Genomic DNA, 22,510 nt, shown 5'->3' with positions numbered 1-22,510 from the left:
AGTCCTATTGACCAATCAGAAACGAGTTGATATGACGTCTAACCACTGAGATACATATATATATATATATATATATATATATATATATATATATATATATATATATATATATATATATATATATATATATATATATAGATCAGTGCGTCTAACCAGATTGTATTTTAGAAGTTTTTTATGCGTACAATCTACGCAATTCATGTTTGCTCAACACAAAATGTCCTCGTTTTTAAGTTGATTTGATGATGCGTAATCATGATTTTAAAACCTTTTTATATCTTTGAATCGTTATTAGAAGAATCATTGAATAAGCATCCATCTTCCACCATTTTATTTAAAATATCACAGAAGTTGCGCATAAACATCTGCGCATCGATTAACTTCTTGAAGGAAAGCGGAAGCGTCTTGAAAGCTAGGGAAGTAGGATCATCTGTCAGGTGTCGTACTGCACGCTGATTCGCATCTCTCTGTCAGTATCAGTCCGAGACGACCAGCAGCAAGGCAGCGCTATGGCCGCATTCAACACCTCAAACGGGAGACCCTTCCACATCATCATCTTCGGCGCTACGGGTTTTACGGGACAGTTTGTGGTGGAGGAGGTGGCACGGACTGCTTCCGAGGGTCCGAAGGGGAATCTGAAGTGGGCCATAGCCGGGAGGAGCAGACCCAAACTGGAAAAAGTTCTGGAGCAGGCCGCCGGAGCTCTCAGTGCGTTGTTATTTATTTATTTACGTATATCATTTTTTTTTTATATATATATTTTTTATCAACTATTGCTATGTAATGTTGTAATTTAGTGCTAATTTGGCTAATCGAACCAATTTTATCCTTACAAAAATGTGCCATGTTAACCATAGTTTCCAACAATATGCCATAGTTGCTACAGTCATAGTTAAAAAAAAACAACATAATGAAACCATAAAATCTCCTTCAAAGAGTGTAAGCAGCTTTCAGAATCTTTGTTATCTTGTTTAATTTATTGTTTTATTGCATTGTAGTAGATTAACTGTTGGAACAATTATTTTGGAAGAAGCTTTGCTTCCTAACACAGGTACATTTTGTAAGGATGCTACAAATATTCAAATACGATCATTAATTTATCTTAGAGGTTATCAGCTTTATTTTAATTACATGTAGAGCTGTGCATGCATTGATCTCTTTAAAAGATCACTGCATAATAATAATCTAGAAAGTTCTAGACTCTTTGTGAGAAGTCATATATTGCTAAAAATGTTGAAAATGCCTGGAGGGTTGCGGTGACCTCACAGTATTGGATTGTACTTTACTTTGACCAACACTGTGGCAATCTGCAGCAATTCTTAGTTGATTTACTAATCTGTATTCTTGAAGGCTTAAGACCTTTCTGCCGTTATAGACACAATGCTTTATCTTGTTTTGCTTGGATAATGTACGTGCATTTTTCTAGACAATACCCTCTCTGTGTTTGGCCATGGCAGTCTCCAGAGATGTTTCAATTAATCCTGAACAGCTGGTGGAAAATTATGTTCCAGTGACATACTACCATGCCTTTAATCATAGAGCTTTGAATGGATTTGATCAAACAGAACATTTGCTCAGAGTTTTATTTAGATTTTGCCTAGATTTAATGCAGGCAGATAGATCTATGAATAATGATAGGACAGTTCGGGCTTCTTTATTGTCAGTTACTTCATGTAAGCAAATAAACTCAATTATGATATTGCATTTTGGCCGAGACCGTTTTGCATCTATGCAATATAATCCTAAGCAACGTGACACATTATCCAGCACTGTTTGCATAATTGCTGCAATGTACTGCATGTATGTGCAATATTGTAACTACTGTGACTAAAATGATTGTTTTCAGGTAAGCCAGAGCTGCAGTCAGAAGTATCTATCATCGTGGCAGATGTCAATGAACCGGACTCATTGGCTTCCATGTGCAAACAGGCAGTCATTGTGCTGAACTGTGTGGGACCTGTAAGTATGCATCTTGAATGACTTTAGGACATAGAATGGTATATTTAGCTCTTTGAAAATGAAGAAATGATCAGTCATTAAATGACATATCATTTTTTTTTTTTTTTGTATAAATCAATAGCTAATGGAAATGAAATGGCATAGCAGCCACATGTTTACCCTGTTTACACAATCAAACAGATAACCTCAAAGGCTGTATCTGGTTATGCAATAGTGTCTTTCGAAAAAGGTAATAATCAAGTTTGCACGTTGAACCTCAGGTGATCTTGTGATGGACTTACTCTAACTAGGGCTGTTGATTTAATGCTTTAATTCAGCTCGATAAAGTGTTGAACAATTTACGCAAAATATAATGTACCCGGACCGTAATAATGAATTATCCTACCATTAAAGCAATTTAAGCTTTAAGTATGTCCTGTTTTCAGCAGGGGGCAGTAAACAAAACTCTGTGTAGGCAACGTGCAGCTGTACAAACAAACCACACTTGCTTGATTGACGCTAGCGACAGCACAAGATGGGGATGCGTTGTTGCGATTAAACGCAGCTAAACGAACACACAACTTGCAATACCTGAATTCAATATAGATTTTCTAAGTTTCTAGCTACGTTTAACAACACAGCGACCTAAAAACGCCACATGCAATCCTGATGGCACATGTACATCAACATTGGTCTGTACCATGAAGCTGGTTTCGGTGGCTAGCCAGGTAAGTATTAGATTAGTTTGCCTCAACCCCAGGTTTTAGGCACCATGAGAGTTAGTCGGCTTTTAGCGGTGTTCATCACCATAGCAACAATGCTACATGGCTAACCTGCTCCGTAGCAGGTTTAGTCCTGGATTACAGATGCTGAACCAATCAGCTGTGAGTAAAATGACATCTCTGACGCTATCAAATCACTCCCATGTCTCAAAGCACACTTTACAAATAAAATCTTAGAAATCCACAAAATCGACTCTTCATGATAAATTATTTATTTGAGAATCTAATTGTAGATTTTTAGCAGATGGTGTTGCATTTTATTTAAAATTTAATTGCTTTTCATTTACCCTCTTTAGCCATAGCCTTATATATAGTTTATATTTTCAAAAATATTTTTGCTATCTATAAAACTGCCAGTAAATTGATTAATACGATACCTGCATGTTTTTAAAATATAAAAAGTGTGGAAAGGGGTGAAAGCCACCCTTTTTTTTCCCTTTTTTTTCTTTCATGGTCTTGAGATGAACATACAGTATTTTAATTGAATTTATAATACTATAAGCAATAAGCAATACAAGCAGCACACAAAATACATATTTTATAAAAAAGAACAAATACATCTAATTGCATACCAATTTTTTGCATAGAGTATTCCAAGTGATCACATTTTAATTAATCAATTCTAGCCTTTATAATGCTTTTTATTGTTTTGCATTTTAAAAAAAAAATGTTTTAGTAAAGCCAATGTACAAATTGTACTTCAAGAGCAATAACAAAAAAACAAAATGTTATTTTGAATAACATATCAAATTACCATTCACAACATATTCTATAAATAACATGTGTAAGTCATTAATTTTTAAGTTTTTTTATATATATGTATGTATGTAATTTGTTTTTATTTTTATTAAATAAAGATGGGACATCATACCTCGTATTTTAACTTATTTTGTTTCAAATTCAAGAAGGAAACAATCTATCTAAATTAATTTATAATATTTTTTAGCAAATGCCATTTTTGTTCATATTCCAGACTTTTATTATTCTTTTTAAATGTTACTTTCTCCATTTGGTATATTTCCTAAATTGTTTCTCTCCATCTTTGAAATTATGGGGTTTCTGGTTTGAGCCAGTTTTTTGTAATTTGTTTTAAAGCTGCTATTCTTGTTACCCTAAATATATTTTCAGTTTTATTTCTTAAGGACAATGGCGTTTTACCCAAAATAAGGTTTTCTGGATGTATTTCTATTGTGCAGTTAAATATTAAATTAACTATTTGTCTATTCATCTATGAAATATTAGTCTAATCACTTCCAATAATTTGTCAATTTAGGGCAATTTTTTTTTTCCCCCTCAGAGTTTCTCCAACAATCCCCTTTTGTCATGCTTTTGTATTTACTTTGAATAACAGATGGTATAAAAAAATTCTCATTTGTATCTTCCAAGCAGATTCCCTCCAAACCCTGGATTGAGTAGTGTGGAATGTATTATATGATATTTCTTCCCAGTCTTGCTGATTAATTTTTATTTTTAATTGATCCTCCCTACATATAATTTTACTCGTGTCCTGTAGATCTCTTTCAGATGCACCCTTTAAAATTACTAAACATTTTATTGGATTAGTTTTATTATCAATTCTATAATTTATTAATGGATGCATTTCCTTTTTTTATTTCTTTTACTTTAACTTCTGTTAATAAATATCTTGCATGTACTGTAAATAATAAAAAAAAAATTGAATTTGGAAGCTCAATTTTTGCTAGGTTTGAAAAGGTATCCATTTCTTTAACAGTGAACAGTTGGTGATATCTTTTCAGACCTCTATCTGCCCAAAACATAAATGTATTATCTAATCTATTTGGCATAAAATCAGGATCTTCAGCAATTTCTTATAAATTATCTATAACTATCTTAATTTTACTATTTTTCTTTTTTTATTAACCAAATTCTAAAAGTACTATTCATCCCAATAATATCTATTAATTTAAATGTGTTGCATTAACAGGGATATTCTAATATGTTCCCCCAATTGATACATTTCCATCTTCCTCCATTTCACTTTAGATACTTCGTTCATCCAAATCAATATATGATGAATTTGGACCGCTATATAATCATTTGGGAATTCTAGTCCTCTGAGCCTTTTTGACAACTTAAAAAATGTAACACTAATTCTGGGTTTTATTTATTTTTAATGATATATAAAGTTTTCAATTCAAATGAATCTACAAGCTTTTATATTTTAAATATATTTAAGCTTTTAAAATGATTAAGCCTGTGTGTTCATGTTGTGAGCCTATATGAATTCACTTAACGATATACCAGCTGTTTTATATATATATATCTATCTATCTATCTATCACATTAAGAATTTGTTTGCAGCAGTCCTCTTGAGCTCTCTAAGTAACTGCTATTATTTCTTGTGTAAATGCCTTTAATTGCTTTTAGAATTTTACAGTTATTCCTTGTAAGGTGTAAATCATGTGTTTTAAGTCTTCCTGATTTCATGCTGAACACTTGAGCAGTGTAAATGCATTAGTTTTTAATATTTTTAAAACTATGTCATGTTCAGTGTAAATGAATTTAAATTCTTATTTTCATAATCATCAGCATTAAGCTGAAGCGAGAAGTGAATCACATTCTCATACGATTGGTTGTGCGCTACAAACGTCACACATTCATGTGCACAAGCGTGTAATCTTATCTTATAGTCTGGATCGAAGCCTGAGTTGACCAGGTTGATGAGCTGCATCATGGTACCAATTAAACCTAATTGGATTGGTTTGAATATGTCAACATGAAAGCAATCCTGAACCCTGTTCATTCAGCGACCTTCATGGTACAGGCCTCAAACATCTGTTTGATGTGTGTGGTCTGGAAGGTGTGTGTTTTACGTTGTTTACTCATCTGCAATACATCAATAAGACTTAAGTCAATAAGTATGTCTCAGATGTCAATATGACATTTAGCAGATGTCTTTGAACAGTTTTTAGAATATTTGTAAATCTGATCTTTATAAGATGTTTGGCAGATGTTAATTATATTGTGATGCTTTTCAGATGTAAAGATCTTAAATGGACATCTCGTAGATGTACGTGTGCTATCTGGCAACCAAAATAAGAGTCTGACACGTGTTCGTTGACGCGTCTTTAGAAAAGCCATTACAGTACGAATTCAATCCAAAATGGATTGCTGTGGCTAATTATAGGCTTATATTCAATAATATGGAAATAAACAATATATTGCCTTTCCAAGCCATTTTTGTATTGTCTTATCAGTGCTTTACATTCTTGTGGCAGAAGAGTTAATCATTGATAAGACAATACAAAATGCAGCTTTAGAATACAATGTATTGTTTACTACCATATTATTGATCACAAGTCAATATTTGGCATACAGTTCACAGCAATCCATTTCAGAAGTGAATTTGTCAATCGGTTGGAGATTTATTATGAGGGCTTGTTTAAGGACCCGTCAATGTACACCTGCGTCAGACATGCTCGTGTATTGTCTCGGGTGCGTTGCGTCATAAACATAAAATGTTTAGGTCACTGTGTCAAGTTAAATATAGTTTAATACTTAGAACACTTCTTAAGATTCCTTAGTTCGGATTTGCGCTCCATCAAATGTTTTGAACTCAAGAACGTAACACATGTTTGTGTTGTCTGCTGAAGGGTTGTTTTGTTCACTGTATAAACTGTGCATTGCCACACAGCTGAAGTTTCACTTACTGCCCTCTGGAGTAAACAGGTGGTACTACAAGCTTGCATTTCTCAGGAATCTTCCTTATTACAGTTCGGCAGTGCGATCGGAATGTTTCTTAACGCTTTTCATTTTATTAAAAATATCGCACTGAATTAACACGTTAAATCGACAGCCCTACTTTTTAGGTACTTTTACTTTGGCACAATTCTATATATATTATTTATGTAGAATACATTTAAAACTTGCCATAAATAAGGTTGAAAGGTACGTCTGTTTGTATTTCTGCAACAGCTGAATAGTCGTTAACTAATCGTAAGGTACAAACGTGTGGTTTCTTGAGTGACTTGAGAGCGACAATTAACTTTTTGGATTTAAATTTAAGTATTTTACCCATAACTAAGCAGTCGTCCACTAAAATCTAGTACAGTACTGCTGGTGTATAATGTTGTCTTCATAGTAATTATGTATGTTTGTCATGGTTATACTGCAATACTGTCGTAATTACTGTCCTTTTGATATCTTAACAGTATCGATTCTTTGGTGAACCTATTGTCAAGGCATGCGTCGAGAATGGAGCACACACTATCGATATCTCCGGGGAACCACAGGTGCTTGTGCTAACCCTCTATTCCTGCAGTATACCATCATTAGTCACATATACAAGAAGACCATAAATATGCCATTGATCATCCTATTTCATAATGATATTAGTAACCTTTTTGGACTTAAATGAATTGTGCAGAAACTGAGAAGTCAGTGTGTTTGTATGTGCTCCTGTGTGCTATAGTTCCTGGAGAGTATGCAGTTAAACTACCATGACCAGGCTGCTGAAAAGGGGCTTTACATTGTGGGAAGCTGTGGTTTTGACTCCATTCCTGCAGACATGGGTGTTGTTTACACCAGGGACCAGTTTAAGGGTGTTTATCAAATAGAAACATAATTTGTCTTCTGTAGTGTAGTCAGTCTTATTATTTTAACATAAGCACTTTAAGGTATGTTTTGATATGATGTTTTATTTGTTACCAGGGACACTAACAGCCGTGGAGAGCTTTTTGACTGCGAGCTTCGGGCCAGAGGTCGGTGTACTAGGTTTTTAATCCTAAAACAACTCTAATATCTGTATTTTTCAAAGGCCTTTGTGTTTAACTCTCAGCTGACCCACATTCTTGTGCGTGCCCGCAGGGAGGCTGCATCCACGATGGCACCTGGCAGTCAGCCATTTACGGCTTGGCAGATGGCTACAAGTTGCGCAGCCTCAGAAAGAAGTTTGGTCACAAGCCTCTTCCAGTGGTGGGGGCTAGAATTAAAAGGAGGTGTGTACAACAAATGGCAAGCAGAATTAGTATTTCACCATATCGAACTCAAGTTACTAACTAATTCTGAAACTTTCTGAAAAGTTCTTCCAAAGCCCCAGTGGCTTATTTCTTCATTAATACACTAAAGCCTTTTAGATGAAAACTGTCTCCCATTGACAGAAATTGAATTGTTGTTGTGTTTCTACAGGGGTGCACTATTTTTTAGTAACGAGGTGCAGCAATATGCAATTCCCTTTATGGGTGCTGACCCATCAGTGGTGAAGAGGACCCAGCGCTATTTACATGAAGAACTTCATGAGTCTCCGGTTAGTCAGAATCTGTAAACGACCCTATGCCCATAATTCACCATAAATATATAATTTCCTTTTTAACTGTAAATGTCTGTTTGGGTTGAACCCAACACTGAACCAGTTAAACTGGAATAGAATTGAACGCGTTGAACCAGTATACTTAACAATATTGACAGAATAAAAAAAGGGAACGGGGATAGAATTAATTTTAAACCACTAGACTAATGAACAAATTAATTATGAGTCTTTCTTTCCTGCACTGGCATAATTATAATCATATTATTGTGACCTCAAAGTCATTGCACAATGTCTACTCTAAATGTATTCTACAGGTTCAGTATGGAGCGTATGCCGGTATTGGTGGCATTTCCAGTGTTTTTAAACTCCTCTTTGCTGGATTGATGTTCTGGTTCCTTGTGAAGTTCAGCTTTGGCAGAAATCTCCTTGTTAAGGTAAAACATAGTATTTTGTTCAAGCTGTATTGCCATACTGCAATACTAAGATCAGAGTCCCCATGGTTTTAGTATTGCATTCCCAAAATTGTGTATTGTAGACCTGCAGAAGTCATGGAAATTTCTATGGTGAATATAATTATAATTCCTCATGGGCAATAGTGATGTGATCAAATCGGTCTTTTCAGTGGATCGTTGGAAATGGTTCACAAATCAATCGAAATTATTCATTAGCAAGTCTGTCATATCAGTCATAACATCATATCATAAAATGCCATCTCTATTAATTGCTATTGACAAGGAAATTTATGGAAAATTTGTGGTCAGAAAGGGTGGGAACCCTATAAGACTTACAATTTAATAAATACATGGACCCATTTTAACTACTACTGTACTTAAGCTTTTGACACAATGTACTTATTTACGTACAGTTGAAGTCAGAAGTTTACATGCACTTAGGTTGAAGTAATTCAAACTCATTGTTTTACCCAATCCAGAGATTTAATATTAGCAAACTATAGTTTTGGCAAGTCGTTTAGGACATCATCTTTGTGCATGACACAAGCAATTGTTTACAAAATGATTGTTTCCCTTTTAATTGACTATATCACAATTCCGGTGGGTCAGAAGTTTAATGCTCACCTTTTAAGCAGCTTGGAAAATTCCAGAAAGTGATGTCAAGCCTTTAGACAGTTATCCAATTAGCTTCTGATAGGTGTACTGAATTGGAGGTGCACCTGTGGATGTATTTTAAGGCCTACCTTCAAACTCAGTGCCTCTTTACTTGATATCATGGGAAAATCTAAAGAAATCAGCCAAGAACTCAGGAAAAATAATTGTGTACCTCCACAAGTCTGGTTCATCCTTGGGAGCAATTTCCAAACCCCTGAAGGTACCGCGTTCATCTGTACAAACAATAGTACGCAAGTATAAACACCATGGGACCATGAAGCCATCATACTCAGGAAGGAGATGCATTCTGTTGATGAACATAGTTTGGTACGAAAAGTAAAAAACAACCCCAGAACAACAGCAAAGAACCTTGTGATGATGTTGGAGGAAACTGGTAGACAAGTATCTATATCCACAGTAAAACGAGTCCTATATCGACATAACCTGAAAGACCGCTCAGCAAGTAAGAAACAAATGCTCCAAAACTGCCATAGACTACAGTTTGTAAATGCACATTGGGACAAAGATCTTTCCTCTGGTCTGATGAAACAAAAATGTAACGTTTTGGCCATAATAGCCATTGTTATGTTTGGAGGAAAAAGGGTGAGGCTTGCAAGCTGAAGAACATCATCCCAACCGTGAAGCAGGGGGAGGCAGAATCATGTTGTGGGGCGCTTTGCTGCAGGAGGGACTGGTGCACTTCACAAAATAGACGGCATCATGAGGAAGGAAAATGATATGGATATATTAAAGCAAAATCAGCCAGGAAGTTAAAGCTCAGTCACAAATGGGCCTTCCAAATGGACAATGGCCCCAAGCATACCTCAAAAGTTGTGGCAAAAGACAACAAAGTCAAGGTATTGGAGTGGCCATCACAAAGTCCTGACCTCAATCCAATAGACAATTTGTGGGCAGAACTGAAAAAGCATGTGCGAGCAAGGAGGCCTGCTGACATTATTAAAATAAAGTAGTGATCCGAACTGACCTAAGACAGGAAACATTTTCTATGATTAAATGTCAGGAATTGTGCATTCTACTTACATTTTAAAGTACCTGAATTTATTTACATTTGTAGTTACACTGATAACCTAATGGGGTTAATCTTAACCCCAACCCTTACACTAAACGTTCCCCTAAACCTACACGTCCCTGAACCTCAGTAGCAGCAAATTTGAATTGTGTGAGAATTTTGCAGAACAACATGTAGTTGCACAATATGTACATTGTTTTGCATTTATTTTAATGTCAGTACACCGTAGTTAGAGACACTTAATATAAATGGGTCCAAATACATTATAGTTTGTTGATTTTGTGCAATTTAATAAAATGATTATTTACGTTCTCTGCAGTTTCCAGAGTTTTTCTCATTCGGCTTCTTTTCCAAAGAGGGTCCAACTAGAAAACAGGTATATTCTACCCAGTATCATCTTCTAGATTATAAACTCTAGGTCATGTAAAGTCATGCTGTGAGTTATCTTCATGATGTTAATTTGATATCGGCAGATGGAGGGTTCTTCTTTCCGCTTTGCCTTTTTTGGAGAAGGTTACAATGACGGTCAGGACCCCACTGAGGGCAAACCCAACGCTAAGATTCGGACTCTAGTCCAAGGACCAGGTAACATGTCCACCTCTGTCATATTATATTAGTGTAAATCCACAAGTAATAAGGGCTGTCAACATGGCTGAGAAATGTTTCACAGAAATATTACCAAAATGTGAATTATATTGGAATGTTAAAGACATTATTTCAGGTAGAGGACAAAATCTACAAGACATGTTTTTTAAATCGACATTGTCTTCTATGCCCACAAGTGAACGCAAGTCAATATATACTAATCAGCACCGTGTTGTAGCGATGTTTTTATACATCAAATAACATCTGGATGTTAACAAAAGTGTGTAAATAATGAAGTCAAAATATTTAGCCAGTAAAATGACAAAAGCAACACTTCAATAGACGGTTCTATAAAAAAAGCTAAAGTATGGCGCCACAGTGTTTTTCATTAATTATAGTTGTATGTACATACCTAATCCTTATGCAGTGAGTTGCTGATAAGAGAGCAAGATACAACCGCCAAAGACCTCCACCTCTGGGGCCCATTCATTAAAAACGCTTGCGTCTATAAGCATGCACTGTGCCTGTTTTAACCCAAGCATTGAAGTCATCATAAGTGCTTGGTGCACATCTACAATTCTAATGCTCATTTTAGCATTCCAATGTGCTTTTTAACCTGGAATTTGACATATTAGAATTTCGATATTTAATTTGACAGCCTCACATGTAATATCATCTTAAAGCAGGCAGGGCTCCCCATAAATATGTTTGCATGTTTCTCATTCTCTTGTGTCTACTGTTTTTCAGAGGCTGGATATGTTGCCACCCCAATTGCTATGGTTCAAGCAGCCATAACCATGCTAAATGAATCTGATTCCCTTCCTAAAACGTGAGTTTAGCTGATTTATCCAGTAACTGTCATGTCTGTTGTCCGCTAAAATGAATCCTAAATAAGCACTTTTTATTTATGAGCCTATCAAAACCATTTTAGTCAAGTTTTATAATTACTAGATTAGCTTTTCTAGTAAAGGTACCACCATCTATTCACAATTGACCGGTACCAAATGTATTGCTAACATACAAAAACCAAAACACTGTTAATTGATTTTTATGTAAGAGCATCCTAACCTTGTACATGCGTAAACCATTAATGTTACAGCATTGTTCACAAATAGCATCAATACAGAGCTTTTCCAGTTGCTGATAAATTGCAAAAGCAGATGTACTGGCATTTCAACAGTGGGCCATGTTCTCGTAACTTCTAAATGGAAAGATTACATTAAACGGATTGCAAATGTTGTATGTATTAAAGCAGCTACTATCAAGTCTTGCATCCAGCTATGATGTGCACACCTAACTTTGTCTTAATGGGCTCTCCACAGGGGCGGTGTGTACACTCCAGGAGCTACGTTCGCCAAAACCACCCTCATCGACCGCCTCAATAAACACGGCATCCAGTTCTCTGTGCTCTAAGTGAGATTAAGAGTTCAACTGGCCTGGCACTAACATCAATCTTCTGAAACATTTATTAATTTTCTTGCTCAAACGTAGAGAAATCTGTTGTTATGTGTAGCTTCTGCCGCTCACTTGCAGTGTTTTCCAGTGGAAAGTCCTGGCTTGCACACAGTAGACTGGGCTGGTTTTACAAGCATGCACTCTGTTTAAATGTTTTGATCACACATTACCTGTTTTGAGTTGGAATTGTTGTTTTTTTTCTCCATACTTATACAAATGACAGACATCTCTAAAAGCACCTTAAAAGAACACCACTGTCAAATGTAGTTTAAAAAAATAGTTTTGTAAAATTTGATTTAATATAATTTTGAATTCAACTTGAAAAGTGAGAGAAAGCAATGTTGTGGAGACCAATAAATCTGAGTTTATTTTCTAAAAGATTACAGAATGCTATTATCCAGTTTACTGTAATGACTGGTCCGCTAGATAAACGTACTGCCTGCTGTTGTGCTGGTTTGTTTCTAACTAAATAAAGAACATATCAAACAATGTGCTTGGATGAAATTATATTTTTTAAGAGTTGAATGTGACATTTTGATAATGAATTAAAATAATTTTGGAAACTATAATTTAATTGTCACCATGTAATCAACAGGAAAAAGGCTCATAAGCCTCTAAGGTCGAGAAGAATTATTAATTTGAGAATTGTTAGGACCAAATTCCAGACTTTTCTCTCTTTCGACGTACAATGGCAGCCACATCTTGTTTGAGAGTAGTGACACACTGTTCCAACTGCTCAGCAAAGTCCTTCAAGTGATAAGCGTGTTCATCCACAAACATTCTGAGACCTAGCAGGTCTGCTTCCTCCTGGAGAAAAACAATCATGCAAAGAAAATATATAGATTCACTCAACCCTGACATTTATTTTACAATCAAACCCAATGCACCCTAAAGGTCTTTGCTGGCAAACACAAATTATTTTGCTGGACATCCGAATAACTACCTGATCTGAAAGAAAAGTCTGATTTACTTTACATAATAAAGAGGTTCTATGGAACCGAGCCAAGTGAGAACTGTAAACTCACACTTGGTTTGTGTCTGCGCAGTCGCTGTAGTTGCCCCTTGACAGAGGTCATGCTGTGGTAGAACACTTTTAAGGCTTTGGCAAACTCCGCATCACAGCTGGTTCTAAGGCTGCCCCTTCTTTCCTGCTGACCACGGCTATTCTCCACACCTGTGGCAGAAATGAGGGAGAATAGAAAATATGTGTTGAGCATGTAAGGTGCAGAGATGATAAGGTGCACTGTAAATGTTGGCCCAGAATAAATGCTGGTGTGTTCTGTGTGCACTTTAGTGTGCTTTACATGTTATTCACGGTTTCTGCAGGTCAGGTCTTAAGGTTTAGTCTTAAATTCATAATGTTATGGTATTAAATGTTGTAAGAGAGAATACAGAATACGTTTGAATGTTTCAATACATTACATAATGTAAGACATTTTGATTTACCATTTATGTCACTTTCAGGGGCATTTTTGACCAGAGCACTGGTTATTATCTTGGCCCTGATTACGGGGTTTTATATAATATATGTGCTCCCTAGACTTTTTAACTTAAAATAACAATGATGATGCATTTCTTTTAAGTAATACCTTTTACCTTACACTTCAGGCATAACAGTTACTAACACAAAGTCTTGAAAGAGTGATTTACTGAATATGACTTATCACAGTGCTCACCAGTTCTGGCTGAGTTAAGTTGCTCCCTCAGAGCACTGTTTTCTTTCCTCAACGCTGCAATGGTGTTTCTCAGCTGTTCCAAATCCTGATGAAGGTCTCGAAGAGAAGAGCTTAGATCAGATCCTACTGTTTCTGCAGCCTAAAGAGGCATATGCACACATCCTTACAATATTTCCCTTTTACAGTGGTAGCCCGGTATGGCCTAGCCTGGCCTGGTATTTACAAGTATAATGCACATTTATTTAAATTTCATATACATGGTCAATTTATGTGAGGTGTATTAAATGAACTTACAGAGTGTTCTGATGTACCAATCTTGTCAATAATAATGTTGTCCTCTTGTTTCGTCTTTACTCCGTCCATACAGGAGACTAATTCAGAACATCCTTCTACAAACACAAACATGAGAACTGTAAAAAGGAGATTCTTGGCCTAGTACTTGAACAACTTCTAGGATTCTTGTACTTCCCTTAAAAGAAAATGTTTAAGGGATTTTTGGCTTTATGATTCTTGGTTTAATTTCTGCTGCCTCTTTGTATTTACATCTTATTTCAGACTCATGGGGTATAAGAGAATTAGGCTTACCCTGCAGGCCCCACAGCTCCAGCACTAGGGCATTTCTTTGCAGGTAGTTGAGTAGTTCCTGAGAGGTTCTCAGAGCAGTGAACTGGACTCTGTGGTCCAACAGAGGATTCACATTATGCCAAACTGAAGGGGTGTAGAGGGACTGTGGGCAGTCAAACACTTGAAACCTGTCAATATGTTTTCAGAGTTTGGTTAAATTATAATCTATTATTTTGGCCTAAAGGAAAATATCATGCCTAAAAATTGACTATAAAAGGTAAGTATGAGATTAAGCTAGGACAAAACAGGCATTTTGATCTTTAGGGTGGTCAACTTTTGTCAGACTGGAGGGGTGCTCCTCTAGAATTTCTTTTGTGCTGGTTCTTGATAGTTTTTCAATGTTGGTTTGTGTGGAAAATCTAGGTTGGCAATGCCCCACCCCTTAGACCCGGCCATGGGACAAACAAAAATCTAAAACAAACTACAGAGCTAACTAGAAATCCAAAAGGTTGGACACCTTATTAGAAGAGGATAATGCTTTCTGGAGAACACAGAACTCTTTCTGTGGCTGAAATAAGATTTATTCTTGAATCCCAGCAGAGATAGAAATCATCAGACATCAGCAACATAATTTATTCCATAGTACAATGATAATTGGCCTACTGCGAGTAGTGTACTAAGGTCCAAAAGACGTTTTTGGCTTTATGGTACAAAAGTAATATTAAACTAATATTATTCTAAAAGGTATTCATATATTTTTTTAGCAGCTCTATCCAGATGCATTAAGAGTTATGCCAACATTTTTGGCCAAACTGACCCAATTTGCACGCCTCTGTTACGGGCCTCTTTAATCCAGCGTAGGCCACAGCATTGATCCAGAACCAGCTGAAAGTCGAGACGCTTTCCAAGTAGTTCTGATGGGTCAATCAGGATGTCATCTTCACCCAGGGGTCTGCAAGAGAACAAAACCACGATGGTAGCAGAAAAAAACAGTATATAATGTCTTTCTTTGTCTCAGTTATCTTAGTACTTGCACATATGAAACATTGGAAAAACACTGAGCTACATAATGTATTATTATCAGCACTAAACACATGTAATCATTTTAAAAAGGAACCAGGGTGTCTAGGAAGCTTACCAAAGCACTGCCTTTGAATAACATTCTTTTATTACACAAAAGAAAGAGACAGTAGTGTTTCTTTTCAACAAGTCTTTATCACCAATCTAAATTTTAATGCAAATCTACACATCAGAAATTTAGTTTAATATGCATAAATGGTTCTCACAATCCCGTGGGGTGGCAGGGCACTAACTGTGCCTGCAATATGGCCTCCTCTGATCCTTCTGGACCCACCACCTCCACCTGCTCCTCCAAAGGGATGCGGAACGCCAGAGACTGCAGCCAAAGGTGAGCGCTGCCCAGGTGCAGGGGTTCTAGAGGATCCCAAAACGGGTCTCTATCCATGGGAAGAGGAGCTCTGTCTGCTCCCTCCCCTCCAACCACCTGCTGCTGGTACACCTCTTCCATCAGAAACTTACGGTTCACAAACTTAGCCTTGGACCACATCCACACCTGAGAAGACATTTGTGTGCAGGATTGTGGTTGTGTGACAAAGCTGTAGTTTATGTGTATGCTGGAAATAACAAAACATAAATGGCCCGACTTTGTCCCTTGTGCTTCAGCTCTCCATTTGATTCCATAAATGCATTACTCTCTTATTCAATTACACCAGTCCATGTTTTCAAAAACATCTAATTCCATCTTGGAAAACAACATGTCACCTGACATTATCTGAATCATGCACTGGGAGGCAGTCAATATATACAAAATAGCATACCAGTAAGAGATGTCTTATTGGTTAATTTGATCTGTAATCTGGGAGGGACATTTTCCTGTCAGAACACAAGAACATTTATTTTTGGTGCTCTTACGCAAATCCAAAATATCTAAGGAGCTTTTTGCAAACCTGCTTGCTCTCCATAGAAGTCACTCTCACTGCAATCTCCTTCTTCAGGTCATGACCCTTCGAGTCGGACATTGCCAGATTCTTTATTTCCAATTTGAATTCAACTCCCTGATAAGAATCAAGATAAGTGATCACATGTCTTATGCAGTATGTATCCACATTTCAAAGGTTTTATCACTGTACTCACCTTCTTCAACTCTTTACTCATTTGATTAGCTTCTGTCACCATGGGCATCAGTTTTACATAGTCGTAGAACACAGCCAGTAGACTGGGGTCTGATTGGTTTGGCCCTGCAGGGGTAGGTTGCATCTAAATTAGAACAAACCTTCAGAAAATATCTAATCAAAAGAAATGAAATCACTCTAAATTAAAACCAAACACATACGGTGGCCTTGATTGTCACATAGGGACTGAATGTGGATGCCTTCAGCTGCTGCTAGTTCAGACTGGAAGTAATCGTAGTCATAGCGACTCCAATCGTCTACTGACCGCTCCGAAGGAAAGCCAATATACAGGTAAGTGCTGTTCGAACCAAGGATAAGTCGATCCTTCATTAGCAGAGGACAAATAGAGGTTAACATGAAGCAAAAACTCAGCAGGTTCAATATTTACTTTGACAGCACCACCAAAGATCACCTATCCGTTTCAAATTTGAAAATGTGCATCTGTGATGAATGAGTTGAAAATAAATGTCTTTATGATTCAGATTTGAGACACACCAAATGCTGCAGCTCGGTCCTCTTTGACACAGGCATTCCATTCACAATGACCTTTGACCCCAAGACAGGAGTAATTGATATTCTCCTTTGCTGATTTGAGAACACAGCGTGTTTTTCCTGAATGCTGAAAGCAAACAGCATGTTTCAGAGTGACAACAGATTTATTTGATCAGGAAAACACCAGTTGAGAAACACCAGAAAAATGTATATATCAAAATCATTTTCGGATACACTATTAATATGTGCGTTGTGGAATTCTTTTAATCTAGACACCTTTTCTTATACATGACTTACCCTAGACCCCTTATAGAGAGAGCTCTTGGCGAGTTATCTGCCAGACCAATATCCCAATCACCTTTACATAAGATGACAATATATGTTGGATTGAATTAAAATATGGCCGTGTCTGATGTCAATAATGAGAGAAAAAAAAACCTCACCCTCCTGAATAAAGAGCTTCACTACGCCAGACAGCTGAGCATCCTCATTGATGTTCATAATATACGAATGCATCTGCATCATCCTTCGTTCCTAAAGAAGGTATAAGGCTGATGGTTAAAATAAGGGAATGAACAAGAAAAAAAAGAGGAAGGTGTAGCCTAAAAGTTAAAGATCTGGGATAAAACACTAAGCATTTGTAGGTTTGAAACTCACATTAATAATAATTAATGATTTCAGGAGGGTTACCAACATAATGTCACATTGGATAAACCTGTACATTGTAGTAGATTATAGAAGTCAGGTACTCATAAGTGTCTACTGAGGTGTTTCAGGTATTAAATCCACACATCAGAGGATCACCTGTGTCATAGTTGCATACTGAGTCTCCCAGTCTTTGAGAGCCTCTTGGAGATGTTGTTCCCACAACATCTGAATGGCTCGAATCTGCAGCTCATTATGAGTGAGCAATCGGCGCAGCTCCTCTGCAAGGAACAACACTGAATATACTTTAGGTCAATGGTCTTTAATGTTTCCTGTTTTCTGTTTCTGTCATCTTACATACTTGACTCATCATCAGCTTTGTGCCCCTCTTGCCCCAGACGGCTCAGCCTCAGCAGAAGTTTAGCATTCTCTGCCTTCAGCTCCTTCACCAGTCGTTCTGTGGGACTCTCATTCACCACAGCTTTATTCTGGATCCGCTTGGCCCTGGAAAGAAGACGAGACGTCTTTGGTTAACCAGTTCTACCAGAAAACTTATGCTGGTAGTGAACAGCCAAATCACCACTAACCAGCATAACTAAGTTTAGACCATCTAAATGTGACCTTATATATGAGAACCTACCTCTCTGCATATCGAAGAGTAGAGAGTGACTCTTCATAGCACATATCGGCAGGGCTTAATGTTGCAATCTGTTTATGTGTACAAGAAAGCTTTAATACAGTACATTAGAGCTAACAGTTTTACTAATACAACTCTGGGTAAAATTATAGAATCTTACCATGACAGTACGACTATTACCACCAAGGGCAGATTGCAGTAATTTGGTGAGGACAGAGTCTCTATAAGGGATGTGAACTACCTTCTTCCCAAGAGCCATGTCTGCTAGAGCACTTTAGAGACAAAAAAAAGCCAACCGCGAAATCAGGGTTATAACGGACTGACTGAGCAAGAGACCAGTCAAGATTTGCCATGTCACTAAAGCCATTCCTCCAGCACGGTTGAGTTTGTTTACCAAACTGTGCTGAGAAATCAGGCTGGGAAAGGTCTGTAATCATACCACACCAAATTGTGCTCAAGTGGAAATACTACCAGAACTGTTCCTCCACAGGCTCAGAATTGTTAAAAAACACAAAAAAATTGCTGAAGACCCTGGCCTAAAAATCTAATCCTAACTCTAATCCAACACCAAAAACTCTGGTTTGTTTGATAGGAATGTTGTGTCATATATTTCTTGGCAAGATCATGGTATGCATGGTTATATAATGTATAATGATTATTATACACATCTGCTGACCTGATTACATTTCCAAGTGTAGTTAAACTGAGATTGATGGCTGTTCCCTCTTTTAGTCTGTCGGCCTCTGACCCTGATGACCTTTGTCTCTCACTACCAGCCAAGTCCACTAGGTTAATGTTGGACTGTTTGGTGATGCATTCCTTAGAAAAGATCTAGAGAGAAAAGTGTAAAAATACAACTAAATAATCTGTGAGAAGTTAACATTAAAGATCTATGAGACAATGTCAGTCACACTTCAGTCTAGTATGTGTTATGCTAGGTGAAGTGGACACCTGTTTGAGCTGGACAATGATGAGCATATGTGACCGACTGCTGTTGGCGTTCATGTGCGTGGCCGCAGTGGTGCGTGTGCGTGTTCCCTGCTCCATCAGCTGTTCAACCTGCACGGCGCTGTCGCAGGGCACCCGCCTCAGCCCTTCCACATAGAAACCCCGCTGCTGGTCCTCTCGCACCCGAAGACCACAGACAGATCGACTGGTCTTTGATAGCAGGTCTATAACCTGAGCACAGTATGGAGTGCCACTAAAGTCATGTAACTGACTACATGAACGTCTTAGTACACAACAATAATTAGTCATTTGTCGTTTCAGTTATCATTACACCATAAGTGAATTGCTCAAGAGCACAAAGGAGAATAGGTCACACCTTGTAAGGTTCAAACCTACAAACAACCAGTTAAGGCTCAGTCACATTCACCCTTGCATGGTGAATTTCTGCAGGTGAAATACATCTTAATGGAATCTGCGCAAATGTGAATATTCAATTTACGTACAACGAAATGCCCACACAGAGGTCACAGCCAAACCAAGCAAATTCCTAGTAATTTAGTAATTTAGGTAAGAAAATTCTTAAAGTCCATCATGTAAAATTCCTGATAGCACATATTCCCTTTGGGATTACTTTATTTCATCATGCAAAGGTAAATGTGACCATGGATTTCACAGGGGTTTCAAGTTTGTTCAACTTTGACACCCCAATTTGCCACATTGAACATAGCATGGTGATCGGCACCTGCCTTCTTCACCTGCGAAATTTGCATAAAAGGGTGAATATGGCTGCGCTTTTAGACCACACACCGTTAGCATTAATCTGATGGATGTGTAAAGGTGGTCAGCTGATAGATAGCTGTGCAATGTGTATAAACCTCACTCTCTAGACATCAAGAGGTGCACTAGCGACTGATGCTAGAGGCTGTAGCCTTTAGCGTCCTTGTAAGGGCACTCGCTTCCCATGCTGGAGACACCGGTTCGAGTCCTATATGAAATGAGCGTCACAATGGTGCCATGACCCGGATGTGAGTGAGGTTTAGGGGGGTTAGTGTTATGGTGGTCAGATGATAGATAGCTGTGCAATGTGTATAAACCTCACTCTCCTAACCACAAGAGGTGCACTAGCGACTGATGCTAGAGCCTGTAGACTTTAGCCTCCTTGAAAGGGCACTCGCTTCCCATGCTGGAGACACCGGTTCGAGTCCTATATGGAATGAGCGTCACAATGGTGCCATGACCCGGATGTGAGTGAGGTTTAGGGGGGTGAGTGTTATGGTGGTCAGATGATAGATAGCTGTGCAATGTGTATAAACCTCACTCTCCTAACCACAAGAGGTGCACTAGCGACTGATGCTAGAGCCTGTAGACTTTAGCCTCCTTGTTAGGGCACTCGCCTCCCATGCCAGAGACAACAGTTCGAGTCCCGTACGGAGCGGGTAGAACAGGAGTGTCACACATGGTATAAGGTTAATCTGTCAAATAGAAATACTTGCAGGCTTACCTGTTCGTTGTAGATTTCCAACATGCTGAAAAATACCTGAGTATGGTTTGAAAAAAGTATGCTTTAGGTGAATCACTTTTTGTGTGTGTGTGTTAGCAAACATTAATGCATAAGAATCAAAATGGAATTGAATATTTACTGAACAGACAAACCTGACATTGCCTGCTGTCTTGTGTGCTCCTGATAAATTGAAATAGTTTATCGCAAAGGGTGGGTATCAGGCCTTTATTCGGACCATAACCGACCATGGAGTAACTCTTCCCAGAGCCTGTCTGGCCATATGCCAGCAATGTGGCATTGTAGCCCTGCAGTGCATTGTCAAGGATGCTCTGACCCAAATCTTGAAAAACACTTGCCTGAGTTACCACATGGGACAAAGAGATTGAATCAAACAGAAACTTTGTCAGTCCAGCAGTCCATTGTTATCAGTTATTAGACTCCACAAACCATACAGGACACCAACACACAGGGACATAGATTCCAGGGAGGTGGGGGAGAGATAACCACCTTGGAATCTATGCCACTGTATGTTGGTGTCCCCCCCAGTATTTATACCGTCATCAATGGAAACATGTAAATTATTCACACTGTAATGTTCAAGGCAAATCTACGCCATTGCCAACACAATAAGTATAGCTTATTGTTGGCAATGTATTTTACGTATGTTTGTCATAGTGCAACAGCTGAAAACATCAATGGCAACATTTGATATTCACACCTTCCCAAAGCACACATAAATCTCACTTCTTAGTTGTAAGAATGTGAGATAGCCTCTATATAACCTGATATCTCTTACCTGGTCTGCGTAGCGCCCACCTGTCTCCTGAGGCACAAACAAACCATCCTTGTTCCTAGTGAAACCACTGTGTGACCAGTAAGCATAGTCAAAAGTAAAGGTACGGCTATTCTGTTGGTTAAGAGGATCCTGGATACTGATGTTGTTGGAGGTCACTGAGATAACGCAGCGACTGCCTGCATCCCGTTCCCTCTATATAACCAAGAGAAAGCTAGTTTTAAAAGTTTTCCACCAATTCAATCTGAATTGGTCAACTAGTTAATGAAAGGAACCATAAGAAATACTAGTTTAAAAGTGTGAAGGAACCATCAAGATAAACGTACAAATTCAAATGAAAAATTTCACATTTCTATACTACCTTGTTGAAGGGTCTGACTCGGACTGCCACTTTCACACAGTCCTTGCTGGCCATTTCGATGCCCCTCGCCCTCATCCTTACATGGGTACTCTGGATACGGAGTCCAGAAAATACACAGCATGTGACCGAGCAACAGGCTGTAACCTGAGCCTTCCGTTACGCTCACTTTCTACCTGGCCCCAGAAAGATAAATAATACAGTACCACTACTTTCTGGAAGTATAACTTCCAGTCAACATGCTTTTATAATTTTGCTTTTTCTCGTTTGGGTTGTTGTGGCTGCTTTTGGCACAACTACACGTCATGACATTCAACAGCTGTTAAAAGTTAGTTAGGCTTTACAGCATCTACCACAGAACTTTTCCTATCATACTTGAAACATTGTTGAAAGAAATGCACTTTCAATTAAAGTCCATTGGCCAACCTTTGCATGCTTGGCCAATAGACTTCTATTGGAAGCGAAACAATGAGCGCACTCGTAATCACGCTTTCAACCTGAGCTTGAATTATTTTGTGGTAATTAACAGCATGCCACAG

The 22,510-nt window shown here is 37.9% G+C and overlaps 2 protein-coding genes across 2 annotated transcripts; one reads left to right on the top strand and one right to left on the bottom strand.

Annotated features, from left to right (window-relative positions):
• Positions 1 to 409: 409 nt before the first annotated feature.
• On the top strand, positions 410 to 12,654 carry LOC127657384 (saccharopine dehydrogenase-like oxidoreductase). The gene is made up of 12 exons (XM_052146143.1): positions 410 to 708; positions 1,847 to 1,959; positions 6,893 to 6,973; positions 7,153 to 7,282; positions 7,392 to 7,441; positions 7,548 to 7,678; positions 7,869 to 7,986; positions 8,304 to 8,423; positions 10,445 to 10,501; positions 10,599 to 10,710; positions 11,458 to 11,539; positions 12,033 to 12,654. The coding sequence occupies exons 1-12, from the start codon at positions 510 to 512 to the stop codon at positions 12,121 to 12,123; spliced, it is 1,284 nt and encodes a 427-aa protein (XP_052002103.1). The 5' UTR covers positions 410 to 509; the 3' UTR covers positions 12,124 to 12,654.
• A 97-nt stretch (positions 12,655 to 12,751) lies between these two features.
• kif28 (kinesin family member 28) lies at positions 12,752 to 22,080 on the bottom strand. Its single transcript, XM_052145388.1, has 23 exons — positions 21,975 to 22,080; positions 21,617 to 21,808; positions 20,973 to 21,176; positions 20,821 to 20,856; positions 19,323 to 19,550; positions 19,048 to 19,202; positions 18,532 to 18,643; positions 18,375 to 18,442; positions 18,096 to 18,238; positions 17,894 to 18,015; positions 17,533 to 17,623; positions 17,387 to 17,447; positions 17,093 to 17,216; positions 16,765 to 16,921; positions 16,560 to 16,663; positions 16,373 to 16,480; positions 15,692 to 15,978; positions 15,223 to 15,357; positions 14,427 to 14,593; positions 14,136 to 14,230; positions 13,842 to 13,980; positions 13,191 to 13,339; positions 12,752 to 12,972 (listed from the first exon to the last, which is right to left on the bottom strand). The coding sequence occupies exons 1-23, from the start codon at positions 22,047 to 22,049 to the stop codon at positions 12,814 to 12,816; spliced, it is 3,111 nt and encodes a 1,036-aa protein (XP_052001348.1). The 5' UTR covers positions 22,050 to 22,080; the 3' UTR covers positions 12,752 to 12,813.
• Positions 22,081 to 22,510: the final 430 nt, after the last annotated feature.

This window comes from Xyrauchen texanus, chromosome 16, assembly GCF_025860055.1.
Source record: "Xyrauchen texanus isolate HMW12.3.18 chromosome 16, RBS_HiC_50CHRs, whole genome shotgun sequence".
Lineage (NCBI taxonomy): Eukaryota > Metazoa > Chordata > Actinopteri > Cypriniformes > Catostomidae > Xyrauchen > Xyrauchen texanus.
Note: the sequence above shows the minus strand (reverse complement) of the source record. Positions and strands in the feature narration are given on the sequence as shown.